At 45.3% G+C, this 24,812-nt stretch overlaps 1 protein-coding gene across 5 annotated transcripts in view; it reads right to left on the bottom strand.

Annotated features, from left to right (window-relative positions):
• Positions 1 to 8,783: 8,783 nt before the first annotated feature.
• The window catches only part of FGFR3 (fibroblast growth factor receptor 3), a 55,898-nt gene continuing 39,869 nt past the window's right edge, over positions 8,784 to 24,812 (bottom strand). Inside the window, exons 7-17 of one of the 5 annotated variants that reach the window (XM_027891990.1) lie at positions 24,124 to 24,274; positions 20,054 to 20,247; positions 19,035 to 19,180; positions 18,818 to 18,939; positions 17,458 to 17,568; positions 17,110 to 17,300; positions 15,577 to 15,699; positions 14,146 to 14,216; positions 12,574 to 12,711; positions 12,029 to 12,134; positions 8,784 to 11,945 (exon numbers count right to left, since the gene is read on the bottom strand). In XM_027891990.1, the coding sequence (XP_027747791.1) occupies positions 11,781 to 11,945; positions 12,029 to 12,134; positions 12,574 to 12,711; positions 14,146 to 14,216; positions 15,577 to 15,699; positions 17,110 to 17,300; positions 17,458 to 17,568; positions 18,818 to 18,939; positions 19,035 to 19,180; positions 20,054 to 20,247; positions 24,124 to 24,274 (1,518 nt within the window). In that variant the 3' untranslated portion in view covers positions 8,784 to 11,780. Of the gene's footprint in view, positions 11,946 to 12,028; positions 12,135 to 12,573; positions 12,712 to 14,145; positions 14,217 to 15,576; positions 15,700 to 17,109; positions 17,301 to 17,457; positions 17,569 to 18,817; positions 18,940 to 19,034; positions 19,184 to 20,053; positions 20,248 to 22,869; positions 23,015 to 24,123; positions 24,275 to 24,812 lie in introns of all 5 variants that reach the window. The other 4 variants (XM_027891991.1, XM_027891992.1, XM_027891993.1 and 1 more) reach the window with 4 other exon arrangements.

The following is a 24,812-nucleotide window of genomic DNA, read 5'->3' as shown; positions in this document are numbered from 1 at the left end:
GCTCCAGGGCAGCTGGATGCTTTAGGTGTACTGCAGTGTAAGAGTCACAGATGCAGCAGGACTGCAGGAAAAATAACTACTGGGATGTGACTGAACCCTTGAAATGCTGTGTCTGGGTGTTTCCTGCTGAGAGAGCTCGATGGGATGGTTGTATGTGGGGTTACCAGGATAATCTGTGTCCAGTTTACAGCCTTGTCAACAGACAGTGTTTGGCTTTCTGAAGCAAACACTGACTAATGTGAGGTTTAATGTTAGGGAGAAAAATGTCTGTAAAAAGCTTCAAACCTGAGCAGTTGAAAACGAGCCAGCTAAATCCATGTTAGTTGGAAATAGTAAAATGCCTCTTTTTTTTGTTTGCTTGTAATTACTTTATTTTTGTAAGTGAGTGGTTGAAAATCACAAAATATCTCTTTCACCTCACCCAGGCAAGACTGAGGAGCCCAGAAGCTAATCCTTTGCTGCATGCCAGTGTGGTCCCCATGCGCCAGTTTTGAGGGCTGCTGCTGCAACTCCTTGCACGTACGATCAGATAGTTAATGAAGCTATTAATTTGCACCATATTGGAGCTCTCTGCCCTTCTGAAAATAATATGTCTTAGCTTCAGCATCTGTAAACTGTGGTAATTAGCTGTAGAAACTCATCTTTCAAGTTTGACAGCTCTAGCACCAACCTAAAAGATTATGCAGAGAGCAGAAAAGCCCCCCCTGGTGCCCCCACTTGTCACTGGACCCTGCCTACCTCTGTGTACCTGGGAGACTTGTCACCAACTTACCCTGTTCCTTGAGCTTGCATTATTGTTTTTCTACTAAATTTGCAGAAGTCTTTCCTCTTCAGCACCTATAAGATGTGAGAATAGAGAGATTAATGATTAACCTGAATGGTTCCGTGATTCTAATAATTTAGTTTGCTGCTGAAATTCTCGCTCCCCGCACATTCCCACCCAAAATTTGCTTCATTGGTGCCTGAACTTCAAGGTACCTAAGATGAATGGCTTGAGTTACGCTTCCTGAGTGTTACTGAGAGTTTGGTGATATCTGATTTCCCCTGTCTTGTTTGTATCTTGCTCAAGCGTGCATTCTGCACAGAAATCTGACAAATGTACAGCTGAACTAAACTGAGATGTTTCGCCTCATCTGATATTTAATGGGAACCACTGGCTCCTCTGAGGCTGGAATCAAGTATTAGGTTTCAGTCACTGTAATTAGCAGTTGTTTGAAATGATAGTTAAATCCATTTTCTGAGGCAAATATATCACTCAGACACAGAGGAAAGAAAAATAAACACAGGTCATATCGGCATTATATTTGATCATTTGGAATTATATGCAAGATAAGCTGGAAACTTTGAAAGGTACACTGGGATGTGGAAGATCTGTCCCTCTGTAGCTGCAGATTCTCATTTCTCAAAGGGAGAAGAAGGTCTGTGGAGAAGAAGCCATGGGTCTGTGCTTGCCCAATCCTGAGAGATGATGTGGACTTCGTAAAGGAGTATCTGCAGGACCATTTTCAGGTCCTCTTGTGCTTGCAGGAAGGGGGTATTTGCCTTGATATGGGTCAGCTATGAGGAGCATCCTAGATCAAGAACCATAAAGCAGCAAATTACTGAGTGAATAGTGACTCAGCTTTCGTGGGAGATGCTGAGTAGGAAAGGCTGGTCTGGTGATGTTTGTGGGGCTGCACAGGCAGTGAGGGGCACTCAACTCCCTAGTGCCCTTCTGCAGAGTAGGCAGGAGCTAAAGTCAGTGGTGATGTATTTATGTTCTTATTTGGACATCCAGAGTGAAACACTCAGTGGTCAGCTAAGTGACAGTCTTATTTTAGGCATAGTTCTCTCCTGCTGAGAGTATGAAGTGGCCCCCTGCAGCAAGGCACAGCCCACACAGACCTGGAGACCAAGGACAAAGCATGGGGTTGTGAGGATGAGGAAGTCTCAAAGTGTTGCTTTTTTTTTTTTTTTTCTCCCTTTGCAGGATAATCACAGGTTGATTTGTCACTGAACAACCCCAACTACAGCATGTTTCACAGATCTTGGTCATTGCAGGGAGTCGTAGTGATGTGCAAACCCACCATGGAAGCGTTCAAAAGGCACGTGGATGTGGCACTTGGGATCATGGCCTACTGGTGAACACGGTGGTGCTGGGTTAATGGTTGGACTCGATGATCTTAGAGGTCTTTTCCGTCCTTAGGGATTCTGTGACTCTATGATCATCGACACCTAAACATCAGGAGGCAACATTACACCTGAGCGCTCACCCCTAACGCCCCATTGCTCGACTGCTTCATTTCTCAGCTTTAATGTTGCATAAACAGCTGGTTTTCTGCCCCGTTCTACATGCTCACACAGGCACAGAGGCCTTGCTTCTCCAGTCCCTCCCACACAAGCAAGCCTCTCTTGGCTTTGCTGGAGATCTTGCCTCACAACTGAAGCGATGGCCTTTTACGTGGCTCGTTAAGGTTGGCCGTAACAATGAGGATGAGTGTTTCCTTTTTGGAGCTGCCCGCTCTCCTTGGGCTCATAGGGCTGTTATGTTCTTCTCTGCTCATAAAATCCATGTGACACACCGACCTGGGCAAGGCAAATATGAGTTAGTACCACTGACAGGAGGATTGTGGCGCATTCAGAAAAATTAATTAGCTGTTGATCAGCCAACCAAAACTCCTTTGGATTCTGCTGCCTCAGAGCCACCCCTTTTGCCAGTAATTTCTTGCCTTTTCTCTACCTTGTAAAAATTTCTTAAATTCTATATTTAAGTACAAGGCTGATGGAAAAGCCATGACTCTTTCTGTGCCAATACAGCGTTGTAATGTTGTAATGAATATAGCACTTACCTGTTTTGTGAATATCCAGTAACAGCCTTGCTTCTGCAAACTCTGTTCCTGAAAATGTCATTAAAATCATTCTCCAAGAGTGAAAGCTGATAGTGGGGTTTTGCATGAAATGGACTTGGTATACAAAGGCTCTCAGTGGCTCACGTTTCTTAACTTCTGTTTAGTTTTTTTTTAAAGAGAAAAAAAATGTGATCACCACAAATAAATAATAATTTGTAATGAAAATAGAATGTGTGTGTATGTTCTATGCTCTGAGACCTTCTCAGTGAAAAATCTCATCACAAGTAATTAACAGTGAGGGGGCACAGGTGGAGGTGGAAGAAAGTGCATCCAAAATGTTTCAGCCCATCTGAGACTTCCTCCAGTTTAAGGCAGAATTACAATCTTAGTGGTAAATACTGATAGAACTGATAAGCAATACTAAAAGAACTCATTTTCCCAGAATTTCTACCTAGCAGCAGAACTCTTGCAATGCTGAAATTCTAACCAGCAAGCATGTAGAAATAACTATATATTAATATCTATGTATTTGTTAACTAGTAAAAAAAAAACACTGTTGCGGAGAAAAGGGCTGTGATGCCCACCTGGCACATCTCCAGGTACATTCTCCTACCCTCTCCACAGACATTGACCTCAGAAGAAACACCATTTTTTTGCTATTATGAGGTTAGAGGAGTTCCAGAGCTTGGTCAGCTCCACTCATCCACCATAAACATCTTTGATCAGCCTGTACCAGGAGAGCTGGGAGCTCCTTTGCCTTCCTCCCTTACAGCCTGGACTCAGCACCCCTGTCTGGATCTTGGTGTCGGTTCAGCATCAGCCTCCCAATGTATGTTGTATTTATCTGCCTTTTTTTTTTTTTTTTTTTTTTTTTTTTTTTTTTTTTTTTTTTTTTTTTTTTTTTTTTTTTTCCTTATTTTATAGCCCCTGTGCTGCCCAGAAGCCAAGTATGATGGTTCCAGACCTTGGTGGTTGCCTTGCCAGTTGAAAGTCTCTGGTCATCAGGGCTATATTGCACAGTCTCTCCTCTCTCTTGAGCTATTTGGAAGATGATAAAACTTGCAAAGGCATTACCTAATTTTCAGATGTTTTTGTCATTCCTCCTGTCGGGATATGAATATTTCCTTGGGTAGTTTGTGAAGGGCTTCTTGGCAGACGATTTTTATAATTTGGGTGTTTATACACCCCAGGCTGAGATGATGAGGGTTGTTCTGAATGAAATGGCTTTTTTGAAGAGGGAGTCTGTAGGATCTCGTCAAGATGGTACAACTCTGGATTTTCCTGGTATTCTCCAAGAGTTTGGACATAAACGCCTTTGGGAGGTATTTAGAGAGTTTTTGCATGTGTAAACAATAAACTCCAACAGAAGCATTTGGTAGGAATGTATATACCAGTGAGGGTGTTTCCACAAATGCATTTTACTATGCCAGATCAAACAGGCCTAAAATTTACCTCCTGTAGGTTAGAGGTGGCTGCATGGTTTCTGTCCAAGAAAGAATATCACTCAAAATCTGAATTACTTGTATAACAAGGCTTGAGATGACATTCAGACTACCATGACATTAAAATTCTCACATGTAGGCTGTAAATGAGTGGCCCTTTCTGACGGCAGCACGTTCCCAGAGTGTGAGCTCATAGGTCCCTGGAAAGGTATTCCATCTTTCTTAGTAAACCACCTGGCAGCTTGGTCCATTCCCTCCTTTTTATGAAGATGACTCAGTTTTCACCACCCCTGTGCCCGTCTCTACTCTTCTTCTTTGGTTTCCTTTACTAGGCTGAACATCTCAGTGCCTTTATGCTGATGTGTTCAGCAGTGACAACTCAGCAGTTTCCTAAGGACCCAAGGTCCGTAGTCCTGTAGAAGACAGGAAGACGATTGTTTTGATACCCTGTAATGTGCAGTGAAAAACTGTCAGTGCTCTGTGAGTTTGTTTCCTCCAGAGGGGCCTCAGGCACCATCACCTCTGAGCCTGCCATCATCTGTGGGACAGACATGGCTGGGGGAGTTCAACACTGCAGGGGGGCACAAGAGGGTGAAACCAGATCTCCATCCACTGCAATAGGAAGACACTTTGTGTCACCTCTATTAAAGAAGATTTAGTACCAAGGTCTGCTTGAAAAAATCCACAAAGTCAAACTAATTTGTTGTTTGGGAGAAAATGGTCTCTGCCTCCTCTATATTACTGGTGTGAAAGTGGAAAAATTGACTGAAACCAGTAAGTGCGTTTTCTCCTTGCTGAGCAGACTAGACAAGTGTCTAACGGAAGATCAGCAGAAAGAATAATTTCTTGACCAAGTTATTGTCTATACCGGGAGAAAGATACCTGTGATAGCCAGGAAAGACAAGGAATTACTCCTTTTGTGCTGGGTTCAGGCTTTCTTGGCAGGATCAGAGCCATCACGTAGAGCAACATGCTGGCTCCTGGGAAAATGGCAAGCTGCTGGCTGGATCCTGGTTGTCCAGGCAGCTATTTAGGCTGTGTAGGAACATGTCAGAAGTGCATGACAGCTCTTCTCCACAGGGCTTCGTGCCGTGTCTGTGCAATCTGTGCACTTATTCTCCAAAGCAGAGAATTCCTTGAGGCAGCTTCAGTGAGGGCTTGTAAGAATTCATTTGGGTTTTTCCCCAGTTCTACCAGTCTGGCAGAGCCCTCAGGGGACGAGCTATGTTTTATATTGCCTTTCTCAGCCTTGATCTTCTGCTGGCTATTGAACTTCAGGTTCTACTCCTCTCCTCTTAAGAGGTCTTGTTGCTATGAGTTAAAAGTTTCAACAACCCTGCTTGCAACCTGCTCTTCAATACAGTCTCTGACATCTGGGAAGCCTCTGATTACATCCATGTGTATGGCCTTTGGCTCAGGGGTACTGAGCCCAGACACAGTGCCTACCTGAGATATAAGGCACCCACCTTTGATGTCAGGCAGCGGTGCCACCTTCACCCCATCTCAGCCTTGAGAACATGCAGAGGGAGCCTCAGGGGTGAGTGTGCATGGCATTTAGCTAAATGCCAGTAACAAAGGTTAGACAGGGTGTGTTATCATTGAAGAGGCTGTGTTGATTATCCAAGGTGATGTCTTATTCTGCCCAGCTCTGGTTTTAGTTTGTGCTGCCTTATTTTCCGGCCAAACATGTAGGGAGTGCACCCCAGTGTCATGGAGGTGGGGAGGTACCCGATGATCTCCTGGTGCCAAATTTCCCCTTGCCTTCTCTGCTCAAGTTTGGTGCCCAATGCCTATTTTAATGTAGTGTTTGGTTGGAAGATGCACTTGGCTCTGTCCCTTTGCTCTCCTCTCCCAGCTGGGGTCATTCGTCCTTGATGGAAAAGCCACTGTTACCTGCACTGGTGAAGAACCTGGAGCAAGCCATGGTTAGTGGGTGAGGAATGCAGACTTTGGTCTTCAGCAAAATTGTTCCTGGGCACTTGCACATTTGGTAAGATCTTTCTCCTGCTTGCATGCTTTACTATCCCCTGTTCCTGCCAGACACTATTACCACACCTGTCCCCCTCCCCTCTGCAAATAAAACTCCAAACCAGGTTTGTGACAGGTGCAATGGTTACAGCTGATTTTCAGTGGGCACCAGCAGGAGAGCTGGTCACACAGTGGTGTGTGTGGGCACAAATGTCCCCACAGAGCTCAAAGCTGGTTGTATCACTGGGCACTACAACACTGATTTCTTTCCTGGGTTTAGATAATAATCTTGTTGGGGCAAGGCAATGCTTTTTCCGCTTGACATGTTGTTGACACACGAGAAGCTGTTTGTGAAAAACAGCATGGTGGTGATGAAACACAGAAACTACATCAGAGCTAACATAGAAAGTGGAGGGAAGAGAGGATGAAAGCAAGAGTGACAAATCCTTTCCCCTGTCTCCTGGTGAGCCCGTGGTCCTGGGCCACAAAACGCTAGAAAGCACTTCTGGTCCTGGCTTCTCCTCTAGCTGTTCCCTCATGAGTTATTAGCTCTGCTGTGTTGAGCAGAGCCATCATTCACCTTTTACATTCCTTTTTCATGTCAGCACAACCCAAGTGTCCATATTCCCTTTTCTGCAGGCTGTATAACTCCTGGGAGGGATGAACTTGCTCAGAGGAGTCCACCAGCAGGAGACACCTCCGAGAGTTTGAAATGGCACCAGGAAACTTTGCTGTTTTGGTTTTAGTTGCCATCTCCTACTGACACCTGCAGGGCTTCAGACTTTTCTTCCTTTTGCCAAATCCTCCCTGCCTCACCATGGAGCCATGACCAATGGAAATAAATCACAATTTCAGGAATTTATTTGAATGTTGCTATGAAACAGGTCACGGCAGCCAGTGAGAGGCTCTATTTATGTAGTCACCCGCAGAGGAGAGAAGACGTTTGTTCTGCTTTGAAAAATAACTCTTTCATGTGGAAAGGGCATAGGGTTTGTGTGGAAGGCCGCAGCCGACCAAGGGGAGATGAGCTGCATTGGGATGTTCTCTCAGGGACACAACTCAACCGAGCAACTTCGCAAATGTTCCTTGAGATTGTTTTGCGCGTTACTTGATGTTCCTCGCACGCTGAGCCAAATATTCGTCCTGGGCTAAGAACAGGATGCATCGTAGGGCAATTAAAGTAAAATATGACTCCCTCCTCCCTAGGCCACAAGCAAACACTGCTATGGGTGGGTGAAGGCCAGCAGAGGAAGAATGACATCACGAAACCCCAGAGGGAAAGCAAATACCACAGCAGCGCCATGCGCAGGTCAGCACTGTGCTGCGACAGAAACTTTCCTCTTTGTGACTTTGTGCTAAGAGGGCTTTTTTGGGGGATATAAAGCACAGATACGCTGCACACCACAGCTCACTGAAGAACTATCTGCTCTGCTCCTGCTTTTCAAGTCCTGGAGGTGGCAAATGGTTGCACAATGTCCTCTCCACCCTGCCATGAGAAAACAATTTCCACATGAGCCAGCAAAAGGCCATTTAGTTGCACTCTTGACTTGACTGCAGCCCTGGATGGTCAGGGCTTGTACCCTGGCCCATGCTTCTCCTGCTGGGGTAGGGCTCAGGGCTGACCACCAAAGCATGTCCTTAAAGCATGGAAACAACTCATTCGGGTAGCAAGACTCCTCCCACACTGCAGTGCATCTTAGTGGTACTAAAAGAATGTGTTTTTTTTTCTAACAGTAGCAGGGAAATGACCTAAATCCCATGTAATCTTTTTATTTAACTTTTTAAATTCTATTAGGATGTAACAGTGGTGGTGCCAGTCCCAGTGCCACAGACTTGGATGCACGCCATTCCACGCCCAGCTACTTAAAACACAAGTGCTTGCTCCTGTAGGCAGGCTATACGTAGGTAGACAAATCTGCATGTGAAAATCAAGGTGCATGGGATGCAGTTCAACGGGGTCACTTGTAGGAATCCGTTAATATTATATGAAAGTGCTGGTAGGATTGGCCCAACACTTCCCAAGCTGCAACATCCCCCTGCATCGTCAGCTACTGTCTGAGCCAGGATTTCCTGAGCCTGAATCCAAAGCCAAACTTGGTCACTCCTTGCTCCTTGAGAGTCAGGCAGGATGAGGTCCCTCGTGCCTGTCTCAGTGGGCTGGGAGAAATCTCCCACTGGGAGCTTTAATGAGCAATTCCTGCCCTTTTACTACTGCTATGTGCTTAATTCCATATGAGAGCAGGGGTTAACACCTCTGTGCACACAATGGCTTGTGTGGCTATAAATGTACTCACTAGCAAATAGTGAGTCCTTCAACTCACTGTCCTTCAATCAAAATTGCTATAAACTTATGAATTCAAAGCCTGTGCGAGCCAGGACTTGCAAAGCAGTACTATAAAAATTAAACCCTCCTGGAACTACAAATCCCAGTGCCTGGAAGACCTGGTTTTGCAAAGGACCCTCACAACTGGGTGTAAATCCCGAAATTTAACAACTTATTTATTAGTTTGGGGGTTTTCTGGGGGGTAGAAGTAAGTTTCCCATGTTAACAAAAGCAGAATAGTTTTATTTAGTGTTCATCTCACACCTTTGACAGCTACAGCTGTCAGGCACAGAAATACAGTATTAAAATAAACTGAACAGAGTTGCTCATTGCAAAAATCACGCTATGCAAACCTGTGGATTGTAACATCAACAGTATAAAATGTAACAAAATTGGAATTTTAAAACTTTTTTTAAGCTTTTAAAGATAATAGTCCAGGCTATAAAACTATATAAGCATTGAATAAGAAATGTTAAAGTCAACAAGTCTACAACAGATACATCTTGTAAAAACTCAATAAATTATATATATTTTATAATATCTAGTAACATTTAAATCATGCACAGTTTTGTACATTTTCTTTTTTCAGTACAGGAAAACTCGATGCTTCGAGTACTTGGAATGTACACAATTAGCAGACATTTGTAAGAAAATACCAAAAAATTCTTTTCTTTTTATTCCAACAAAACAAAAATCTATAGAAATCTACCTTCTTAAACTTCCATCGAAGTAACCTCAAACTATAAATTATTTATTTTAGGATAAGGATTTCGTGGCTCTAAGAAGAAAAAAAAAATCTTAAAATGAGATGCTGTCATCCTGTTATTCTGTAACATTGATATGTAATATGCACCAGAGAAAAATGGAAAGAAAGAATTCAGGATGCAATTTGCTTTGCCTCTTTGTGGTAGTACATAAAGTCTTCTGGACAAAAAAAACCACCCCACCCACAAAAAATCCTCAGCCAAAACCTTTCCCCATTGTCATGTCAGCCTGATCTGTGCTAACATTCCTTAGTTCAGTCCCGTGCTTTTAAACAGCTATCTGGCATTCATGAACAAAACAGCACAGCACTTTAAACACCAAATATCAGGCGTCACTGGTATTTTCCAACGTGTTAAATGAGAAAGAAATACGCAGCTGCAGCAGCTCTCCTCCAAACAGTGTCACTATTCTGCTCACATGGCATTTCTGAAACCCAAAATACAACAGCACTGGCAAAGGGGGAGAAAAAAAAACCCTACCCCACATCATCCAAAGTCAACATTTCACTTTGCTGCACACTTGTTATTAAATCGACCACAAAGAATACCTTCATTTGAAAATAGAAAAATAAACACCGACACCCCCTTAATGCACAGTGGTTAAACTGATGGAAGAATTCTTGGCCTTGTTTTTCTGAAATATGTAAAAATCATCTCTCTGTTGCTATTTGTTTGGTTTTAACCACTGGTGATGTATTGAAAAATAAACTTACCTTTGCTCACTGCAATCCAGGATAAACTAATATTTTTTTAATGAATACATATATATATTTATAACATTAAATGTAATTTGTTAAAGGACTGTACATCTATACATTCTTTCAATATTTCCCATAAACACAAAGGAAAAACTTGATTAATATATTTTTTCTCCACTTTTAATAAGTTAAAAAAAACACCCTTAAGCTCGGTGAAACTTAAAAGTTTACAGTAACTCTATGCTATTTAAACCAATGAACAGATATGTTAATGTCTATAAATAACTTTACAAATATACACGTTAAGGTACAATTTTTAAAACAAAACTGTGAAGATATAAAACAATCAAAAACATCTTTTCTTTTGCCCAGACCAGTATATCCTAGATTGCAATGCTCGTATTTTGAGACTCTCTCTCAGTACTGCTTTATGTTGCATTAGTATTATACATTCTCTTTTTTTTTAATATATTTATTTATATATATATACATGATATATTTATAGATATATACACAGATTCTCTGGAATAAACCTTTTTGATATAAGTTAAAGGCTCTTGCCTACAGGTACCCGTAACATCTTTCTCCGAGTCACTGCACGTAGATGGAGCCAAACCGCTGGCATCGAGGGGTGGCTGGAGGAGCTGCTCCCCCCCCCTCACCCTTGGCAAGCAAAAACAGGCAAACCCCGAAAGCGAGATTTTTTTTCTTTTCCCCCCGAAAAAATGGCTGTTCTCAGAGGTCAGGATGTGACTTGAGATGCTGTGTGGGCACCCAGGAGCCAGGTCTCAGGGCACCCCGCCGCTCTCAGATGGGTGGTGCTCTCTTCCCCAGGGACCCCCACGGGGTCTCTGCCCATCCCTGAGGTCTGCTCCTGCCTTGGCACGGCCCCATCACTCCCAGCCCAGTGCAAGGGCCAAAGCGCTGACACTTCAGGTGACTTGACCGTCTCTCTTTATTATTTTTTATTTTCATTTCTCCGTGACAATTTGCATTTTACTTAATTTTGCTTTTTTTTCTTCTTCCTTCTTCCAAAAAGGATTCCTTCTATGTAGCTGGGTAGTACGATCATGAAGCTATAAAAACGACGACAACAAAAATATAGATATTTTTATAAATATATGAATCCCTGCAGGCAACGTGGCTTTTCAGCTCCACCAAAAAGGTTCATGTACAGATTGCATAAGCCAAGAATTTCCACATTCTTTACACTTTTTTGCGTGCGTGTGTTTTCTGTTTGTTTTTTTTTTTTTTAAAGGAAGATTTCTGTTTTTTTTCTCTTCTTTGTATTGCAGGCACAGAACGGTTACTCTGGCACTCGAAACGCAAGCGCGGAGGCTGGGAGGTCAGCACCCCCCAGGTTCAACATTCTGCGTAGTAAAGGTAAAAACCCCCAAAAATGAAAAGTAAACAGCAACAAAAAAAAAAAATCATCTAGGATAGATCATCTCGGCAAGAGATTAGTTCCTTCAGGCCAAACAGTGCTTCTTGACTTTTCATACAGCAATAGGGAGAAAAAAAAAATGTAAAAAAAAAAAAAATTCATAAAAAAAGTTAATTTTTTTTTTCTTTTTTTCTCTTTTTTTTTTTTGTTACCCTGAACAGCTTGTCAACAACAACACAAATCTCCGGGCACCATCACGCAGTTCCCCTGGAAGATCCTTCACTACGGTTTCACCCTCGGTGCCCCACACTCGCGCCTCTGTGGGCACTCTGTCTGTCCGCCCGTCCATCCGTCTGTCCGCGCCAGGGGGTCCTCACGTCCGGATGACGCCGTTGCAGGGGGGATGCTTGGGCAGGCAGGGCTCGTCGGGCAGCAGGTCATGTGCAAAGACCGAGTCGTCCCCTGAGGAGCAGGTGCTGTGGGTGTCCTGGCCGGCCGGCGAGTACTGCTCGAAGGGCACCGAGAGGTCCAGGTACTCCTGCCAGGGTGACAGACCCGTCAGCAGGTGCCCCACGCCGGGGACCGAGCGACCCCTTCCCGCCCCCGCCCCGCCACACTCACATCGGTGGACGTCACGGTGAGGACCCTGTCCAGGTCTTCCACCAGCTGCTTGAAGGTGGGTCGCTGCGACGGGACGGCGTGCCAGCACTCCCGCATGATCATGTACCTGCGTGAGAAGAGACGGTCACCTTGGTCACCCCAAAATCGCCTGAGAGAAAAGGCCAACGCAACGCCAGTCATGGTGGCCTTGGTGCGTGGCCGGCTGGGGGGAAGAGGAGTGCTTTGTGGAGCTGTGATCCTCATTAGCAATCATCTCATGCATGACTGTGCTCTCCAAGCAGGAGGAGGACCTGTCCTGAGGGTGACACACCAGGGCTACACCCCCAACCACTGCCCGCCAAACGAGGGCAGGCGCCGTACGCTGCTCAGTAGTCATGGGCTGAGACAAAATGAGTTGGGATGGGTAAGTCTACCTGGAGATGGATGCACGATTTTGCAGTGGGGATGTCCCAACAGCTCAAACCACAGGTCAAACAGCCTGGGACAGTATTTGGCCATTGAGGGAAAGGGGAGTGGTGCGAGCTCAGCCCCCACCACACACTCACAAATCATGGGTGCAGTTTGCAGGTTTGTCCATCCGATGGCCTTCCTTCAAGAGCTTGAAGAGTTCCTCAACAGGAATTCCCGGGTATGGAGACCCTCCCAAAGTGAAGATCTCCCATAGTAGCACTCCAAAGGACCAGCTGGAAACCAAAGAAAGATCTTTAAAATTCAATGAGTTTTTTTTTTCCAGGCATCCCCCCATATCCCTTTCCCCCTGGCTTGGCTTTATTTCTGTGCAGCCATGCATAGCTAACAAAGTCATCAATAGCATGACTAATTGCCTAGGCCATTTTTACTAGTTACTTGGAGATCTCTGCTGATCCAACTCAATAGCAAAGAAATCCCAGGCACCAAGTCTGAAATTGAAATGAGCATTTAATCAGATAGGTGACAGCCCATCTATCACCCCCAGCTCTTTGTTAGGTCTTCCACCAGCTCCACTGAATGGAACAAATCAAATTATTCATGCACGGCTTCACTGAATTGCAGGCTTGGAACCACAGGCCACTAATTGTGCAAGCTGATACCAAAACTTGCTTGTTACAACACTCATTTCACTGGCCAAGCCGGGAGAAAAATACCCCAACAAAAATCAGCGGAGCACTAATGTTACACACTCCAGTCCTGCAGCTGTGCTCTGGTTAAAAGTCCTCTTTTTCAAAAATATCTTCTGCCTTCTTCATTTTCTTTTTAAAAACAGGGATTATCTGTCTCTGTTTCGCTTTCATGCACACTGCCTCTCCCGTTCTCTAGCTCTGATTTATCTGCCATGCCTTCTGCAGCATTACCTAAGCATGGAAACTATGATTTAAGATCAATAAAAGCCAAAGTATGGGAAAACTACAGAAAGAGAAAAGATGCGTTTGTGCAACTGCAAGCAGTGAGCTTTGGGGAGCAGGAAGCCTTACTGTAAAAATGCCATTATTGACCAAATATTGCAATAAAAATTCCAGTGTGCATGTGGAGCTGCTTCAGCCCTTGCAAAATTCAGATGTAATACCGATTTACATGAAAGGCAGTCTCTGCTTCTTGCTTACTGTGCAGAGGCACTGAAAAACTAGACAGGATTAGGAAAAATACAGGAAATAAAAGTGGCAAAATTAATCTGGGGATATATTTGCTGAATACTCTCTGATCAATTCTAACAGCAGACAGAGCATTTCAAGCTCATTCCACATACTTGACTGAAGCATTAACTCTCTGGGGCAAAGCGTGGAGGATGGTGATTTTTTTTTTTTTTTTTTTTTTTTTTTAGGGAGGTTTGTTTTTTTTTTTAGTACAACATTTTTCCAACTGCCAGATGAATCACCTCATCTATAAGCTGGACAAGAAATGCCTGCCTGCTTTCCAATAATTTTTCAGCAGCTCACTAGAGATCCGCAGATGAAAGCAACCAGATAACGGCAAAATAAAACCACGTGTGCGAAGATGCAGCTTGGAACTGATTCCTGTGTTTTTGCATCCTCAGGCGCCCCAGGTCATGCTCAGCAGTTATGTTTGTCTGTAAGATACTATAGGTGTCGATTTCCCTGTCATTTTGTGTTTTTTTTTTTTAAAAGTGTAGGTTTGCTTACACATCGCTCTGGTGAGTATAGACCCGGTCAAACAAGGCTTCTGGAGCCATCCATTTCACAGGCAGCCGACCCTGTAATTAGGAAGACAATGGGAACATCCCATCAGCATATTTCCCCAGCCACAACGGCACCATCTGAATCTTCTTTTCTAATCCAGTTTGAAACATTTTCATTAACAACCACATCTGCCTTCCCGGTCACTGGGCAAAGCAGCAATGGCCACATATAAACAGATTAGAGCATTTGATCCCTAGATCTTCACTGACAATCTTTGCAGTAAATGCTCTCTGTCAAGGACTGTATTTCACTGCCAAGGCAGGTTTAACGTATCAGTGCATCCAAATCTTTGCATGGGAACAGCATCCACTGCTCATGGATGCAGAGCATGGGACAACACTTTCTCTCTCTTTGGTTGGAAGAAACAGCTGATTTCAAGTCCAAACCCAGCTCAGGCTCAACTTGAAGGGAACTCCTAAAGAGTGAAGGCAGGGGCCAGATCCTCTAAGAAAGAAATCCTGATCCTGCTGGAGGCTAAAAGAGGGAGTTCTGATCCCATCCTACATCAGGGTCATAAACACAGGCTGTCACATCATAAATATGAAATGAGAAAGATTAATCATAATTCTCTGGGGCTTTGCTTGGCCCCTGGAGGGAGTCAGAAAGGACTGTTTCGTGTTTGAGCCATAATTTGGCTATAGGGGAACTTTGTCCTCCTCTGACCTACTGCCTGAGGGAGACAACTAGCAATGGGACACACGCAGGATACACAAATGGGATTATGCTTTCAGCTGTTCAGCACAGCTCAAACAGGGAAAATCCCTCTGATCTATGATTAAAATTCCCAAGAATTGTTATTAGTTTATGATTAAGAAATCCTGGCAATTAAGAAAGATTTCTGATATACTACTGGAGGGGATGAGTATGGGCATAGTGGGCTTTCAAGGACTGCCTGGACCATCTTCTCACTCTTGGCAGGGGAGTCAAGGAACTTGAATGTAAAAAAAAAAGAAAAATGCATGAAAACTGGGTGCTCCAGATATAGAACAAGTAATGTTCCTCTATCAAGGGCTCTGGTGAGACAGAAGTTGACTCCTTGGGACTTTAAGGAACAGTAGTGGAGCAGACTTGAAAAGGCTCCATTCCCCTATGGGAGAAACTTCCATTTCTCTTAGTCTAAAAGCTTTCCGGCCAGAGCTGAGACCTCACAACCCGCTGCTGGCAGGAGCAGGATCTGTCAGGAAGAAAACAGATGGTGTATAGACTCCTTGGACCAGTCTATCTACAGTCCCTCACTAGGTGAGGTCCCCATCAGATTTCTTCCTCCTAAGCCCCTCTAGAAAGGGAGGTGTGGGACAAGGGCCACTTGCTGCAGGGATGACCGAGCTCCCCGCCAGAAGGAGAACTGCCTGTGCTCGGCAGCTCTATACTTACATTGGTGGTTTTCTTGTAATAGTCAATGTTGTGAACGTCTCTAGCGAGGCCAAAATCAGCTATTTTCATCACATTATCTTCGGTGACTAACACGTTCCTGGCCGCCAAGTCGCGATGAATGCACTGTGAAAGGTGAGCAAGTCAATAAATAAGGGCTCGTTAGCTGCTCGCGCCTGGAACCAGCAGCACCGTGTGGTTTATGAGCTGCCGTTTCATTGACTCCCGAGCTCATAAAGCTGTGGGCACTGCTTAAACTCCTGGCTTTCTGTGTCACCGCCCCATCATGCATGCTCAGTGGGAACCACCTCTTAGCAACACCTCATCAGCAGCCCCAGCGCTCACACAGCCACGCACGCGCCCTTTTCTCTCCAAAGGGGATGCACAGATCAGAAAGCCAACTCTCCCCTTCTATGGGCGCTTACTGGGGTGTGAAGCTTTCTTTCAGTGTTGCCTCCTCCAGGAGGAGGAGTGCAGGCTGATGTTCGAGGGGGAAAAAAATCCTTGCATTCAGATATCCCCAATACATCCAAAATACATCAAATCATGAAATGGTTTGGGTTGGAAGGGACTTTTAAAACTCACTTAGTCCAACCCCCAACATCACAGCTGTCAGCTGACAAAGAAGCTAAATCAGCAAGCACTGTGCAGAAAGGGAGTTTAAAGCCACCATGAGCCGTCCACCCTGAACTGCAGGCAGAGGACAAACATATCTGACACCTGATACTGAACTTGCTCTCACCACAATGCTCCCTTGCCCACAGAAAGGCCACACCGGCCGGTGTTATCTTGGTGAACCAAAGCCTGATTCTCCACTTGCTGATGTCAGGGTAAATCAGGACTAATCCCAAGGCATGATGTAAGCAAATGCAGCAGCTGGCTCAGCACCAGCAAAGTGCTCCCCTGGGAGCATCCTGGGCACAGCCATGCATGGAGCCAAATCCACTGCCAGCTCTGCTCCCACTGAGCCTACACGTGCTCATGACAGCTGCAAACACATGAGCTGCACTCAGGATTTCAGCTTCCCTGTGAGTGCTCTGCCTGTTTAGCGATCTCAGAAGGGAGGTGAGGGGAACAGGGCTGTGCTCAGCTTGCCACTGCTGTCCAACCTGACATCTCCCAAAGTGGAAGCCCAAAACTGGGCGTGACACTCACCCTGACCACTGCTGTCCAAGCCTCAAAACTGCACAGCTCAGTTACCCCTACAAGTGGTAGAGGTTGAACTGGTGAGGAAAGGAATCAAGGACTGGGTTGCTTGCGTTTTGTAGGCGTTTTTGGGATGCTAATCATCCTGCAGGTGACAGCGAGGGCTGTACAGCTGCGTGGCTCATGAATGCAGCCAGCACACAGGGTCTTCCGCATATAGTTGAAGCCTCCAGCAAAAACCCCAAGATACTTCATAGAGAAAAGTCTGGTCTCTAAATGGAGAAGCCTGCAGTGCTTTGCCTGAGGTTGTCACCCCCACACACAGCATTGCCTGCCTTTGAACACGTGGCTTTGATAGAAGCTTCTACCAAACGATGTTTCTCAACTCACTTTCTGAGATGCCAAGTACTCCATGCCCCGTGCCACCTGGTAGGCGCAGGAAACCAGGTCCTTAAATGTCAGTTGCTCCTCGGGCAGCTTGCAGGTGTCAAAGGAATAGTCCATGCCAGGCGGGCGACGTGCCCTGAGGTATTCCCGCAAATTCCCCTTTGATGCATATTCCACCAACACATAGAGTGGTCCTGCAAAGAAGGGCATGTCAGCGTCCAGCAGAGGAAGAGCTGACCACCAAAATCTCATCTGGGGTATTTTGGGCAGCCAGCGAGTAATTACACAGTGGGGACAGCCAAACCTGAGCCTCCCATGACCCTGTGAGCACTGGGCTGCTCTGCTACGTACCATCCTGTGTGCAGGCACCGAGGAGGTTAATAATGTTTTTGTGCTTTCCAATCATTTTCATCATTTCCATCTCAGAGACCAGGTCGGAAAGGTCCTTGTCTGTGGCGTCATCTGGAGAAGGTAGGAGAGGAAAGCAAAAAAAAAATGTCATGAAGAAAATAAGTGTTTAGGGAAGTAGTTACTACTTACAGTAGTTACAACTGCTGCTTAGCCATGTGGGGCTTTGGTGTGGAAACAATACTCAAAATATGGCTGTATTTGGTTTTGTTCTATTTTGGGAAAAGGAATCAAAATAAAACCGACTACCATGAGAATTTAAAAAAAAAAAAGTGAAGATAAATGTTCATATGGAAATCAATAATGCCTTTCATCTTCTGTTTCATCCTGGCAAGTATTACAGAAAAAAAGTCAGGTTTTGGTACCTGGTACCTGATTTTCTGGTAGTTTTCCTCCCTCAGCTCCAGGGGCAAAGAGTAAATGATGGTGAAAGGTGAGAACTTGGGAGAGTGGTTACAGGAAGGACTGTATTTTTTGTATAGAAAGCTGCAAATTTTCTACAGAAGTAGAAAAACATTTCTGCAAAAGTAGAAAAATGGGGGAAAACCTTCCCAAAAGAATGCTTTGATTTGGAAAGATGTAAATGTTCCTACTTGCAAACCCAGCTTCAGAATGGACTGAAGGAAATGTAAATTAAACAAATCCTTTTCTGTTAAGAAATATTACTTTTTTTTTACAGTGTTACCCCATGTAACCTCAAGCCCAGGCTGCTCACTGCTGGAGCACCTGCCCTGCTTGCTCCAGCTGAACTCCTCAGGGTGATTTTGCCTGTGTTGTCTGTGGTTACTGTGTCTGGGGGCAGGATGGGAAACAGAGACTTATCCAGAGATGTCCAGTGACTCCCCCCATTTTTTGGTCTCCTTTTAACCTCTCAGGAGCTTGAGACCAAGTTTTTTCAATGAAGTTCCTCAAGAAGGAGTTTGTCAATCAAATTTCTGCAAACTCCATCTGAGATGGATGCATAAGCTTTTGGTAGAACAGGCAGCGCTGGTTATGGGAGGAGCAAGGAGTGGGCTGATTCACAGGGCTGGCTAGAAGTGAAGGGGGTTCCCCTTCTTCTCAGGGATGCTATTACCCCTTGGCAGAGAACTGGGTTAATTCCCAGTCCCTCTTCCTGATGGGATTTGCACTTTTACCTGCTCCCCAAGGACAGCCCTCGCCCCCCAGGCTATGTGGGTGAAGGGGAAGAAAGGTTGTTCTTGCTTTCTTCTACTGTATCTGTTTGTATAAAAGACTTAAAAGAGAGGCAAACAGAGGAAACCCCAGACAATATGCTGTTCTGCCTTCTGTGGACTCCCCGTACCTTTTAACATCTTGACAGCAACAGTGACGGCCTTGTTGGGCTTGTCCTTGTCAATCCCAATCGCTTCTGCCATCACCACTTGGCCAAAACACCCCTCACCAAGAGGCTTCCCCAAGGTCAGGCTGCAGGGAGGAACAAACAGGCACGTTATGGGGGTACCGGAGTGGCGACACCACCAGCAGGCACAGAGACCCTGACCCGTGGGGGTGTGACTGACCGAGAACGTGTCAACTCCCACTTGGGATCTGGAGGCAGTTCCAGCTCAGAAACGTTGGCCAGCATTGGCCCATCGCTGGAGGAGAGACGCGTGATCCGGACCAGGGGCGTGTTGGAATTCATGGAAGAGTTGGACTCCAGCGACACCTGCTTGGGTAGAGCAAATGAAGTGTTATTGCCAACTGTATTCCAAGGGCAAGCAGTGCCTGAGATGGAACACTGAGGAGGTTTGAGCTCCCTTTGCCCGTGGATATATTTCTGGAAATTTCTAACCAGGAAATGCCCCCACCCTCGCAGAAATGCACTCATTTAGGCACCTGTGGTCAGGTTTTTTAGCTGGTGGAAACAAGGGACAGATCAGCCAGTGCCCTCCAGCAGCAGGAGGTCTAATCCATTCAGTTGTTCTGTGTGCATCTCCACAGCACATACAGGCTATGAAGTGACTTCTCCCATTCTGGCACTGTAAACAGGCACCACGAGCTTGCAGCCAAAGCTTGAAATCCTTCACTATGAGGTTCCACGTGGTGTCTTTTGCTCCTGCCCCTCTGCAATTTCTCTAACTGCACAGAGGACCCTCTGCCACCTCCATGAGAACTGCTCTGGGTTCACCAGTGACCTCTGTGAAAGCAGGAATGAGCACAATCAGACATGCTCTTTCTCCTCTAACCTCTGCTCCATCAGGGAGCCTGGACTGACTGAACTGTTCCCTTGCCAGATGTGCTTTCTGTGGCACCCACAGATGCACTGCCAGTCCCTCTTGGACAAGGGCAGCAGCAATGCAGCTGCTTGGGGGCTGCTCATGAACCAGAGTCAGCTGCCACCTGCCACTACTCCACTGGCACAGAAATGAATAAAAGGGGGTTACACTTCTAGGCTGCAGCCAACTTATGTCCCTCTTGGGCAATGTTTTCCTGGTGGAACTTCTCACCTGGAGAGAAAATTTCAAAGAGGAGGAGAGAAAAAAAAAAAAAAAAAAAGAGGGATACCATAGGGGGGAATAGGAATCTTGTATCTACTTTCTGTTACCTGTCTCTTGAGTGGAAATTTGGAGACTTTCTGTACAGTGGGGGTGTTCATGGCCTTTTTGTTCGGCATTTTCATCCTCCAGACAATCACCAAGACCAGCACCACAAGAAGGAAAAAAAAGCCAGTGCCATAACTGAGAATGCCAGTGTACACTGAGCCTGAATCATCCATTTCCATGAGCTCCTCGGCTGCAGGGTGACAAGAGATGGCAGTCAGGACAGGGCAGGCAGCTGCCCACAGGCAACCACACATATGCAGCAAAAAGAACTTTGGGGAGGACTTGCTCAGCTATGCCAATTTGCTGAGTGACCTCAGTGAGGGGATTTTCCCAGGCCAGTGGTTTTCTGCCTGCAGCCGTAGCTAAACCATTAGTTCAGTTTGCCCTCTTTGGGGTAATTTTACTGCCCTTTGATGCAACCCTTTGGTTTTTAAGCATCTTCAGCCCACAGACTGAAAACCACTGCTCTAGGCTGAAGGCATCTTCACACATCTGTGCTGTCCCTCTGACCCAGACTGTGCTTTCTCCACACATCCACACCATGTAGCTGAATGTGCAAAAGCTGCAGGACTGGGGTTTGCTTCACTTTGCTGATTCAGATCCTCTAGCAAAGACTTCCACTGGACCAGTGCCTGCCCTGAGGGACCAAGGGGCTCAAAGAGCACATAGCAGTAAGGCTCCACACAGGGGAAAAAGCCTCAAGAGAACAACCTGCTTGATTATTTAATGAAAACTTAGTTTTGCTGGGAAGAAGCTGGAAAGTCTAGTTCAGAGAGGTGGGTGAACCAGGAAAATGATGGCACGAGCCCATCAGCAGTGGCTACCTGCTAGCAAAACTTTTTAGAGACCAGCAAAGCTCAGCTGTATTTTCCCCCTTGTTCCTTTCAGGACAGGCATGTAGACCAGAGAAAGGGGCCACGGTAGGACTGGTTTTCTGTCCCACAAAGGCATGCTGGCATCAGAGGAACAGTCAGCAGTGGGAAACTTTATAATGAAGTCATGCCGGCGTGGGCAGCTCACTGATGGACTGTGCCCACCGCTGAGCAGCCCCTTCAGCAAGCAGCAAGAGCCTTTCCCTGGCAGCAGCAGGCTCTGTGTCGGATCATGGATGGCTGTGTCCAGGGGGACATGGGGGAAAGGGCTGCTGGTGACAGTGGGGGCTGCACCAGCCTGTGGAAGGCCTGATCCTGCCAAACAGCCATCCCTTCCTGTGAGAAAGGGGTACCAGATCTCCTGGGATCAGGCACTACGGTTGGTGCCACAGCTCTGCTGCCTTGGCTCACACTGTCTTGCTCTCTGTTCCACATCCCTCCTCCCATAGCGTGGACAGGGGTTTACAAGCTGAGGTTCCCCAGATAGGCTGTATCCTGTACCCCCTCTGTGGGGGCCTGCTGCTGCACAGATGGCTGTCCTTCGCTGCGTCTGACTTCAAAATAAAGTTCTCCTTCGGGTTTTTTGGTGGGTTTTCTCCTGCTGACTCTTTGATAAAATAAGAGGTGTAAATTCATACATTGTAAAGACAGAGCATCAGTCGGTTGAGACAATATCGCGAGACTTTCAAAATAACAGAAACGTTAGTCTTCTAACCAAAGGAAATTATTTCTCATCCAGTGAATGTCAGAAGCAGAAACAGGATCAGATCAGCTATTATAGAGCTGGCAAATGAACAGGAAAGATCAGCAGATCCCACCGGCTGCAGGGTTGGGCATGGAGGAGACCTTCTTAAGCCCCGGTAAAAGCGATTACATCCAAATCATCCGCACAGATGAAGTCAAGATTAGAAATGCCAAAGTTCCCAGTTCCTAAACACATCATGAGATGGATGTGTTGTGAGATGGACCCAAATGTGGTCTATGACTGGGTGAGTCAGAGTGGGCTGTCCAGGATTTTGCATGCCATTTCCGTAAGGGTCTATTGAACATACTCCAGGTCCGTTTCTGCACTCTCTGGAAGGCACAGCACATATGAGATTTAATATGAATATTGCTAGTGCTCCTCTGGACCATGCTCAAGCCTGCTCTGTAGCTGGAGGCAGATTTGGCAGGTGAAGGGGCAGCGTAGCCTCATTCCCCCTTTTGGAGAGCAGATCCCTCTGTTGCATATTCTGTGCTGGCTTCATTGTCAATAAGAGCTTTGCACATGAAAGGACCACAAAATTGAGGTCACTCTGGGCTCGGGTTTCAAGCCCACTGCAGCTTTCATCGATCCCAGCTGCAGCAGGCAGCATGCAATGCCCCTGGGAGCCAGGACTCCTGGGCTCTGTCTGCAGATGACTCTCCTTGACCTTCTGTTTGAGATCGCTATCTTGGCCTGCTCATCCGTGAAGTGGAAATAATGCTACAGGCAGGGAAGGGTGTACTCACACCAGACACTTATGCATCTAATTTTAGGTTAAGATATGAGGTCAGACAGAAAGGATCCCTCATAAGATGATCCACAATCCATGTCCAATTTAGGTGCCCTGGATCATCTGATGGGGAGGCTTCCTTCTCCCACTGGCAGTGTAAGGAGACAAAGCTCCTTATTTTGGCACCTCATAGTCTGCTAACAAAGAGGCTGTGAACTCCCTGTTATCTAGATTAAAAAACAAACAATCCTGTGCATTTTATATCCTTACTGCAATTATTTAAATTTTTAGATACAGGGTAAAACGAGTCAGCTGCGAGTATGCAACAAGGGTCTGCAGAAAATCCCTCCCTGGAAAACACCCCTCCTTCCAAGCAAGAGGAGGTCTGCGGGAACTTGGCATTTCTAAAGCAAAACATCAAGGCATCCTGGAGAGGGAAGGAGAAGCCAGCACAGAAGGAAATACCTGGTAGCACCGTCAGCCAAGCAGAGTGATGTGAGAACCCAATAGAATTCCCTGCGAGACAAGTATATTCCCCAGCATCCTCAAAAGTAACATTTCGCAAGTACAGAATCTCTAGCTCCTTATCCGTTGTGTTAACACCTGCCGTCTATGGGGAAAAAAAACACACACATATAGAAAGAGGGAAAACAGAGAACAAGCCACATTCCCAGCAAGTGTGAGGACACCACAGGCAAATTTCAAAAGCAGATTAAGGTGGTTCTTTTTTTTTTATTTTTTTTTCCAATGGCCCATCTTCCACATTTATTTATTCATTCCCCTCTGCAACCTGCAGTCAAAAGCAAAAAAAAAAAAAAAAAGTTCCCTTCACCAGGTTCTTACTCTGTCCCACTAAAGAAGCATGCAAGCAAAAGCATCCAAATGAAAAATTGCCCCCACAATATGACTGACTTTGGGTTAGTAGGATGAGTACAGAGGTGGGGGAAGAAAGACGAAGAAAGAAGAGAGAGAGGAAAGACAGAAAGAAAGGAGGAAGGAGAGGAGATGTAGTGGGGAAAGATTCAAGTGCTGATCAGAGGAATATACAAACATTTTGGTTCATAAAAAAATATAGAGCTTTATAATTTTTTATAATTTCTTCAGTGGGTATCTAAGAGCCATATGTTGATTACACAGCCCTCGATACTGCAGTATAATCTGGCCAACAACCAGAAGGTGCCTGTTAGGAACTTTCCTGCAGTGGCACTGAACAACACAGCAGCCAAACCCTCCAGGCTGGAGTCAAACCCCAGAGCCCACGAGATTGCTGCTGCTCTTTAGTTAACATGTTTGCTTGCATGAGCCAATGTTGATATTTATTTCTCCATTACTTCTCCAAGGGACAGAACTGATAATATCAGTTTAATGGGTGAAAAATTCGAAACAGCTTGGATTTTCAGAGCTTTGAATGTCACAGGTCATTAACATGCAATTCTGTTATCAGCACTCAATTGTAAGGAAGGGAAAGGAATTGAAGTATGAAGAGTTGATAGCAAAATTTGACAGTCATTTTATTGTGGGAATTTTTCCATGGCAATTGCTGTATAGGCGTTACATTCTTATAAAAAAAAAATTAGCAAGAAAATAAGATAAAGCCATTCAGCGTCAGTTGACAGGGTATAATACAAAATGAATAGTAATTTTAATCACTAGATTCTTAAAAATGTTATAGCTCATTCTTGCAGTTGCCAGGGCCTTGGGACAGAGTCTGTGGTTTACCTGGTTTTGGTTTGCGAATGTGGAGCCAAAATGGCTTTTCGGCTATGCCTACGAAATTGTTGGCTCTACACAGATATTCTCCTTCATCTTGTTCTGTCACATTGAACAGATTTAGGTTAGCATCGGCTTCAGCGTTTTTACTGATCCAAGACTGCAGGAATAGACAGAAACCTGAACTTCAGTAAACCAAACAATACCTCCGTCGCACCTACATCAGCTAGGATTGACTGTGCACAGCAGGTTTCTTTTCAGCTGTGGCAACATCCCCAGCTCACCCTGTGGTGAGACACCTAACCCAGGACCTGAGTGATGAAGAGGAATTGCATTTGGCCCCCAAACCACGTGCAGGTGAACTCCCTTCCCTTCACACATGCGATTTCTTTTCTAAAACAGAACAGTTTCCCCCTTCTCCATCTCCTCGGTTTCCGATTAACTCTGCAGCAGGAGCACCAGAGAAAGGGCTTAAGCAGAGATTTGTGTTTGCAACTAAGCTCAGCAAATACTGTTTCAATTATCAGATTCCAAAATAGAATTTGGAAACAAAATATAAGCAGTGGCGGTCTGAAACTCGCTGCTGACTTTGCCTTTCAGAAATTAGCTGTAATTTTTTCCACTGCTTATAGGAGCCTCTTCTTTACTAAATAAAGTGGTGCATATAAATCAAACAAACTTCAGACTCTTAAGCAAGG

This window comes from Empidonax traillii, unplaced genomic scaffold (genome assembly GCF_003031625.1).
Source record: "Empidonax traillii isolate 1590-97213 ecotype Southwest subspecies unplaced genomic scaffold, ASM303162v1 scaffold337:size667617, whole genome shotgun sequence".
In the NCBI taxonomy this organism is placed as follows: domain Eukaryota; kingdom Metazoa; phylum Chordata; class Aves; order Passeriformes; family Tyrannidae; genus Empidonax; species Empidonax traillii.
Note: the sequence above shows the minus strand (reverse complement) of the source record. Positions and strands in the feature narration are given on the sequence as shown.